We start from the raw sequence: 8,996 nt of genomic DNA on the forward strand, positions 1-8,996 counted from the left end.
GGAACTAAGTATGGGAGTATATGCAGATTTGAATGTGATTATGGTGCTGTTCTCAATGGAACCAAGGCGGTCAGCTGTGAAAAGTCCTCAACTGGGAACTTTGCCATGTGGTCATGGGGTTCAAGCCAATTGCCATTTTGTGATGGTAACATACCTTTATTATTATTTCTTTTAACTGTGATTTTGACATTTTGAATTACGAAAAAAAATTATGCTACAAAAATACAAACTTTAAAATCTCTATTTTGTCGTCTTTACAGTTCTTATAACATGTCCAGAAATTAAACAAATCCCAAAAATGGGGCACTTGTGTGTGACAATTGGCTCGGTGGGCAATTCTGTCGAATGTTTTGTAAGGCTGGCTTTGATGTTCAAACAAATTTTCGCCTAGAAGATATGTTAGTTTGTGGAATGTCTTCAGATAAAATGAAACAAGGGAAATGGCTACCCGTTGGATCTCTTCCGTTACCAGACTGTGCAAGTAATAAAAAAATAAAGTTTGATAAAATAATGTATTCTTTTCAAAGTCACCAATGTTTTTGACATATCTTTGAAATACTCAAACTCAAATAATTTTAAATATTTCAGAAACACATCATCCAACGGGTGGAAGGCTCGTGATGCATGCAAATTTCTATTTTGCTGGAGATTGTACTGATGAAGCAGTAATTGAAGAGATAAAAAAGAAGTTTATCGAAGCTTTCAAGGAATCTCTTTATCAAGATGCCTGTTTTATCAATGCAAAAGACTGCACAGTTCAAAACGTCAAGGTATTACATATGTTGATTAAAAAAATAAAACATGAATATTAAAAAAAAATGAAATAGACCGAATTAAGACCTTTTCTTTCTTTCCTTGAATTGCACCAGGTTCGATGTGGATTAACAGAAAGAAAAAGATCATCTGATATTGGAATAGATTTTGAGATTATCGCAGAACTGGATTCAACAAACTTTGAAGAGACATTCAGAAATTTTAGCCAAAGTTCTTCGATCGTCACGGAAAAACTGAGAAGAAATGAAAAAGGAGGGATATTTAAATTTAACTCTTCCAGATGGAGGTGTATTGGTACCCGAAGATTTCTCTGCACAGGAGGTTACTTTGGCTTGCCGCACAACACAGTTCCGTCGTTCAGGACCGCTTTCATGTGGTAACTAGACATTTTCACTTAAACAAAGGGAAAAAACTTGAAATATTATCAATTACGTGTACATGTACGTTTTGATTTTAGCATTCATTTGTAATTTTTTGTTGATCATGTCAAAAATTATACCGATTGTTATGACCAAAATAGGATTGCAAATTGAAGTTTTTTGATTGATTATAAACAAAACATCTTTTAAGCGACAGCTCTAAAATGAATTGACATGTTTGATTGAGACTTACTTTATTACAGTTGAATGCGCTCCAGGACATATTTTGACAATAAGACCAGGAATTGTCCCCTTTGTCCGAAGGGCCATTATCAACCAAGCACTGGTCAAAATTCCTGCATAGTATGCCCACAATTTCAAACAACGCGTATTAAGGGAGCACAAAATTTGGATGAATGCAGGGTTCTATATTTTTTAAAAGTACTTAAATTACTTAAATTTACGTTATGAAATAATCTTTAAAAACAAAAAGGATTAAAACTCTTTGAATCAAAATACAATAACCTACATTTATCAAAGTAATTGTTTCTATGTGTTCTCCTGTAAGATATTTTGGTTACAGTTTACCTTTCAGGTGAATCATCTAAAATAACATAAGTTAAAAACTAAATGGGCTGAAAAGTTTTCAATTCTTACAGAGGCATGTGAACCAGGTAGTTGGTCGTTAGATGGCACTCCCATATGTTCTTTGTGCTCGGAGGGATCCTATACTGAAGAATATGGCCAAGACCAATGTACAAAGTGCCCTTATTCCCAAACTACACAAGACGAGGGCTCAAAAACGTCAACTGATTGTAAAGGTTATACAAAATGGCGTCTTATTCAAAACTTACAGCTTCGGTATTTCAGTCTTAGTTTAATTATTCCATTTTACATTTATATTCTCCATTTGCAGATTTTGATATCGTGTTATTGCATAACACAAGCACAATAAGAACAGAATTTGCTGCTTCCAAAACGTTTGTGAAATTTATTTTGAAAATGTGGATTTATATTGCTGGTGACGAAAGGTTAACATTAACTCTAGAGAATCAAAACTCTTCAATAGACCTCAATATGATCGGGGGTCGGATCTCTGAAACAGGGTAAGATATTAAAAATCATTTTCTGATGTATTGTTCACATTAAAATATATTCAGGAATATATGTAAATAAATATTTTACAGATTAGCAAATGATTCTACCATCTACTTGGAAGATAAGTGGCATTCGTTAATTTTTCACAAAACCGAAGGAAATTCTGTACACGTCTATCAAGACGGAATGTTTCGTTTCGACCTGGAGTCAACCTTTGTCCTTGAAAAAGGAAAAAATACAATTTATGTGGAAGGTATGATACAATATTTGCTGTACGGTTTTAAAACGATTTTTAATATTATACGTGGTCTGAAGTTAAAGTGTTTTGTTTTTTTAAAAATATAATTTGAAGGTAAAGGTGAAATTTCACAGCTACAAATTTGGACTGTCACTGCAAAGGGAAAAACTATGTCTCAAATGCTTGAAAGTGGAAAATCCTGTTTTAGTAAAGATTACGGGGATGTGTTGAAATGGAAGCAGTTCGAAGAATTACATTTTGAAGACACTTATAAGCGGACACCTAGTGAATGTGATGGTAAAGTGGTTTGTATAAAAAAAAATCGGGCAAAGGGACAATCAACGTGTTTCCATGGCGTGTTTATCACTTTTGCTTCTCACATTTATATGCATGTATATGTACATGTATCACGTTACCACACTTTTAAAAGACAAATAGATATCTGTCGCACTATCTTCTTCCTTTAGCTTTTTTTTTTTCATTTTGAGCAGTACCTAGCACATTTCTTGCATTAAGACTGGCGGTACCTTGGACATGTGGAAAAGGGTTTTTTAAAATAATGAATGGGATATTTTGACCCCAAAATGATAATAATTTCCTCCTACATATTACGACAGAAACTCATTCATATTTTAAAGAAGTTTTAAACACTTCAAACTAAAGAGCTCTATTTATAGGGTAGTTTTATGCAGTTAGAGTGATCTGCACTTAGATTAAAGAAATTCTTATTTACAGTTAATTACTTGATTTGTTATAGATTAAATATTTTTAGCATTATATAAGACCAAGGGTTAGAAATGTACATATAATTGATTACTAGTATTTCGTTTATTTTCCCAATGTAAGTGAACAACATTTATTTCTGCTCACAAATAGTCCATTGTCTTTGAACATTTTTCCTGCTCTAACAAGGCAAGTACCCTATGTTCTAAATGAATGAAAAAAATTCAATATGCATATCTTTATATGATATATTTTTTTCTGAGTCCAAAAATAGTTTCTGTTAGTGTTTAGAGCTTCCTTAAGATCCCCTGAAATGAGGGTATTATTTTAACTAAATTCCTTTATATATAAGGTACGGCCGGTGTATCATCCTTTCCACTTTCAGAAATTACATCAGAGTGAGGCTTGGCTTGTCTAAATACGGTTACCTTGTTTTTGCTTATTGCTATGACAATGCCACAAAATAATGCTTAAACTATACATAATTATCGAAAAAAAATTTTTATAATTTGAAGAGCATTTCCTTAAAGTTTGTCCATCAAATCTTTATGGTACATAGATCATTAATTGTTACTTTTCTAAATATATGTAGATTTTGACGATTGTCAGTCAAATCCTTGTAAACATGGTGAATGCAAAGATTTGATGGATACTTATGAATGCATTTGTTCCTATGGATTCACTGGAAAAAATTGTGAAATTAATAAGGATGACTGTCAAATGAATGTATGTGAAAATAATTCAACTTGTATTGACGGAATTGGTAACTATACCTGTAGCTGTCCAGGTGGCTACAAAGGCACGTTCTGCGAAATTCAAGTTGGTGAGTAAATTTTGTTCAGAAAATGTTTTTTTTCAAATGAATACATGTGCGATTTAAATTATCTATAATAAAATGATTAAGTTGATGGTTCGTGGAGAAGCTGGGGTGAATGGTCGGCCTGTACCGTGACTTGCAGTAATGGTACACAACAAAGATCAAGAGTCTGCAATGACCCAGCTCCGAATAACGGGGGACTGGACTGCATTGGTGACAATACAGAAATCCAGAGTTGCAATGACAATATATGCCCAGGTAGTTTAATGACATATTAAGTTCTGTTTCAATTTTGCATTCAAATCAATAAAACTAATAATGCATGTTTTATTTTTCAAATTCAGTTTGCAGCCAGTTGATAGTATCAGAACATGCTCTCTTAGACTGTGTTAACGATACCAAGAACTTGAATTGCACAATTGAGTGCGATAACGGCTATGATTTTGATCATGAAACAAAACCCTTTTACCTTTGTGGCGAGGACACTTTCTACATGTGGGATTTCCAAACCGACGACAATCCGGACGGGAAAACTCCCGTCTGTTCTGGTAATGAGTAGTAGGCGAAAGTATCTTTAAAAAGTCGAAAAAAATGTAAAATTGAGAAATGTGTTACGAAGCGACAGAGAGTCCTAGCCATGAATACCTCTTTTTAAATTCACTATAAAGTTTACAATTTACACTTTACTCTTACTACATTTTTTAATTGAAAATTTATAACGTGTAGAGTTTTACTCTTTAATTGTAAAATGTACTCATTAATCTCTAAAACTCCATGTAGTATATTGACGTTCACCTACTCTGTTTAATTTACATTGATATTTCATAGAATATCTATGCAATGATGATTCAGCATTTATTTATTTTCAATTCAGAAATCCAAGAGAGCTCTCAACTCGGTGTTTCCTATTCAGCCTTTTATAAAGATCTTGTTTGTGACCAAACATTTGAAACAATACGTGAAGAAGTGAAAAATGTCATAGATAATGGTCTACGGCAGTTAGACTGTTTTCAAAAGAGAATATGTTCTTCTGAAAATACAACTATAACGCCATGTAAACAAAGAAACAAGAGATCGATAGGTGTTGAAAACATTGGGTTTTCGATCACGATGAACTGTGATCCTAAAATATGTAAGTTTTTTCCTCACTGAAATGAATTCATATGCGCAATGTCTTTTGTAATTTTTACAAAAAACTCGTTTTTGATATATCTTATGTTTCACAGATAACTCGGACATCTGTTACACTAATCTCGTTACATCTGTAAACAACTTACATGCCTTAGCCATCAATCATTCATTGGATATTGAGGTAAAAGGCGAGCAATTTGAAATAGACGTTGAAAGAGCCAGTGCAGAAAGCGGAGTAAAATGCCCCGAAGGATCTGCAGCCATCAAATTCTATTGTGGTAATTCGGTATTTTTCATATTTCTATATACCGGTATCCCTTAAGGTAGTTTCCTGTTTGGATATAGGAATGTTTTTTCGACTTAAATTATTAAGTGGATTTGACCGAAGATTTGAAATAAATACTTAAATTTTCTGTATAACATAATTATTAATATGCTGTTGGAATATTTCACATGGAAATATAATAAAAGAGTGTTCGAAAACTTTTATTTGAAAATGATTAAAATTACGAAAAGTATTGATGTCATTCATTTGTTTGAGAAACAGTAAGAAAAATTTGTTAATACGAAAAATTAACTACATAACAATTTCCAACGATAAGTTATTGTAAATACTGTATGAACGGTAGATAGCAGTTAGAATGTGTATGTAAATGTATGTCAATTACAATACTTTGTAATCTTGAATATAAAAAAGAAAAATCAAATTCCTGCTGCCTTACAACTACATGTAATGCAAAATCATTTTAAATAAAGGTTTACATCAATTCTATTTTTGATAATTATGTATTCAGTGGCGTAGCATCGTTTTTGAAAGTGGGGGGGGGGGGAAGGGCAGCCAGAGAATTTTTTTTTACTTACCTGAAAAAGTTGACAAGCAAAAAAAAGGGAAAAAGTTGCCCAAAGTCGAAAATCCTATTTCGTGGGTGGGTGGGGGGGGTTGGGGGGGTTGGGGGGGGTGGTAGGTAAACATTTTTTTTCTCAGTGTCAACTACTTTTATTACCGATTCTAATACTACATTTTCCGTACATCACTAAAAGTGAGGGGGCCAACCAGGCTTTCAATTAACATTTCCTATAGTACAAGTAAGGTTGGGGAAAAAAGTGTGGGGGCCCCCCTGTTGCTACGCCCCTGGTATTTTTATGAAGTTTTGGTGACTTCACTCGAGTATGGTTCTGCCTTAAATACTACATTATTAATAAGTGCACATGTTGGTTTCATTACCATAGAATATGTTACAAAATGTAAAATCATGTTCCATAAATAAATAATTATATAAAATCTATATCCCGTGATTATACTAGATGTAGTACTTATTCATCGAATGCAACTATATTAAAGATTCCCCTTTCCAGTTAAATGTTCTCCAGGAAGATTCTATATAGACAGTACCTGTGAGAAGTGTGACTTTGGTAGTTATCAGGAGAAGGAAGGTCAACTGTCGTGTACAAAATGTCCAGCTGGGCAGACAACTCCCGGAAGGGGATCAAGACACCAACAAGAATGTTCTTTAAAGAAAGATACTAAAGTCAATGAAGGAACATCCCTTTGTAAGTGAATAAGAAGTTGGTTTCCTCAATCATACTCATATACATCTATCAAACAACTACAGTGTAAAGAACAGTACAGGAAAATACTTCTTTTATAAGATTTATCATTTCTTTTCCAGATATGTTGATTATAGTTGGAGGGGGTATCGCTGTTTTTATTTCATTGCTATTTCTGGCAATCAACTGGAAAAGGAGGTAAAGTTTATAAATGTACATTGGTGATGCGGTTTTAAACATTTCTTTTATGACATTGAAACTATACAAAGTCTGAAAACGGTTGTTTATCTTCGTTGTAGAAAAACAAAAAAGTACTTCCTAAGGTAATATGATGACTAGATATAACTTTTAAAAGAATGACGCAGAAAATTGCTTATTAATAAAATACGAGGGTTGTCCCAAAAAGTAGTAGACAATGTATATAATTTTTTAAACACGCAACCAATAATAACCAAATTTTGCATAGACATAAAATATTCAATAATCTTTGAACTTGTGAATTTTTAAATATATATCTCATATTAATGATACTGGGACAATTTATATGAAGACCGATAAGGCCTGTCGGCGCATGAACAAAATTTGGAATAATCAACGCATATAACTATTACATTTGCTTCTATTTCTTTAGTACTACATGTACGTAATACATTGAACTCAAATTTAAATCACTGAAACTAGAATCAAAATCTTAATGATATGTCAAAATTTCATATAAATTGCTATAGAAACAGACGATTGGTGTCATGATTTTCATAGTATCGTTGGAATGAGTTTGATGAAAATGACGTCGTCAAACGCGTAACGGGAGCAGGGAGCTGTAAAAAAAAATTGTGTTGGATATGGTTTACATACATCAGAGACGGGAAAAAAGAGTACAGAAGTGAAACTATACACCAGATTTTGATAAAGAAGTTATTTTTAAATGACACGATATTCAATGAGAGTTTTCCTCTATGCCGAAAATAGTTATGGAATGTAATAAGTAGAATACTGTTTGTTAAACGCAGAGAATTGGTAACAATCTTGATCGCGACCGATGTCAAACAATGTGTATTCTCTGTTGCCTACAATATAAGGCAATCTTTTGACTAAATTTCGACTGAAATTTGAATCTGGTTAAAAAAAAACAAACAAACAAACGGACCGTAGTGAATTTAAATAAGTCCCTTAATCAAGAGTAATCTTTCGCTTTAAAAAGTATATTGAATGTTAATAGACGCGAGTGAAGTAGATGTAATTTACGCTTGCTTTCGTGCGCCGGTGTACACATACATGCTTTCTTTATTTTTACATAATTTTCTTATTAGATGTGATATCATCATGAAACTTGAAATGCATGATCATAAAATGTTACTTTTTGCTATGACAAGGGAAAAAAAATTAAATTAAGCAAATGGGAACTAAACTGTTTTCCCTGTCTACGACTTTTTGGGACAGCCCTCGTATATATATCTTGATTTTAAACATCTTTGCATGAGTCGAATGTTTTGCTTAATATGTAAGTGAATTGTATGTTATTTGATTTTATTGGAAGGTAAAATCTATATATTTAATATGCGTATCTCCTTTTCAGTGAAACACTTTCAAAAGCAGAAAACAGACAACCAGCACTTACTAGCAACTTCCAACTACAGAGTTTTTGAAAATCTTATCGCGTCATGTGCAATTTTTGTCCCATGAAGCTGTTGTATACAGATATATTTTCGCCCCCTTTTTTTCGCACCTTTCGCCCTCTTCATGGTTGAGCGAATTTAAAACAGGGAGAATTCAAGATACACAGCATAATTTCTTAAACAGAACTATGACTATAGGCGAATTTAAAACGGGGCAAAATTGTTCGCAAGTGCAAATGGGTGAAAAAAGCAAAAGGCGAAAGTAACCCCGTGTATAGTATTCCCGTGTATAGTATTTCTAGCCCTTTATTTCTTTTATTAAATAAATTAAATTTTAAATTAATTTTTATTTCTGTGTATGAATAGTATGGAATGACTCTTATTGAAATTTAGAGATAATAGAGAGTTTCTGTCAAAAGTTTTTTAAACAATGCACATTATGCGTAAATTCAACAAGGACTTCTGTAAACAGAGATAAAAGCAGGTGCCAATTACATAATACAAAGTAAATATATATATATATGTTTTCTCTTTTTGTCCACTCTCGAAAATATGAAAAATAAAAAAAAAAAATACTGACTGTACAAATTTATACATATTTTGTTGATGATTTTAGTGGCTCAAATAGGGAGAGAAAGTGAAAAGAGAATATATAATAAATAAAATTAAAAATATTTCTGTGAGCATTAGTT

The 8,996-nt window shown here is 32.6% G+C and overlaps 1 protein-coding gene across 1 annotated transcript; it reads left to right on the forward strand.

The window, feature by feature from the left end:
- Window positions 1-10: 10 nt before the first annotated feature.
- LOC134260457 (uncharacterized) lies at window positions 11-8,504 on the forward strand. The gene is made up of 17 exons (XM_062743010.1): window positions 11-145; window positions 261-481; window positions 589-770; window positions 870-1,068; window positions 1,793-1,954; window positions 2,050-2,239; window positions 2,321-2,484; window positions 2,584-2,766; window positions 3,785-4,015; window positions 4,097-4,267; window positions 4,354-4,557; window positions 4,884-5,141; window positions 5,236-5,418; window positions 6,497-6,691; window positions 6,811-6,886; window positions 6,988-7,011; window positions 8,265-8,504. The coding sequence occupies exons 2-17, from the start codon at window positions 346-348 to the stop codon at window positions 8,332-8,334; spliced, it is 2,628 nt and encodes an 875-aa protein (XP_062598994.1). The 5' UTR covers window positions 11-145; window positions 261-345; the 3' UTR covers window positions 8,335-8,504.
- Window positions 8,505-8,996: the final 492 nt, after the last annotated feature.

This window comes from Saccostrea cucullata, unplaced genomic scaffold (genome assembly GCF_032062105.1).
Source record: "Saccostrea cucullata isolate Sc308-1 unplaced genomic scaffold, CSIRO_AGI_Scuc_v1 ctg18661, whole genome shotgun sequence".
Taxonomy (NCBI): domain Eukaryota; kingdom Metazoa; phylum Mollusca; class Bivalvia; order Ostreida; family Ostreidae; genus Saccostrea; species Saccostrea cuccullata.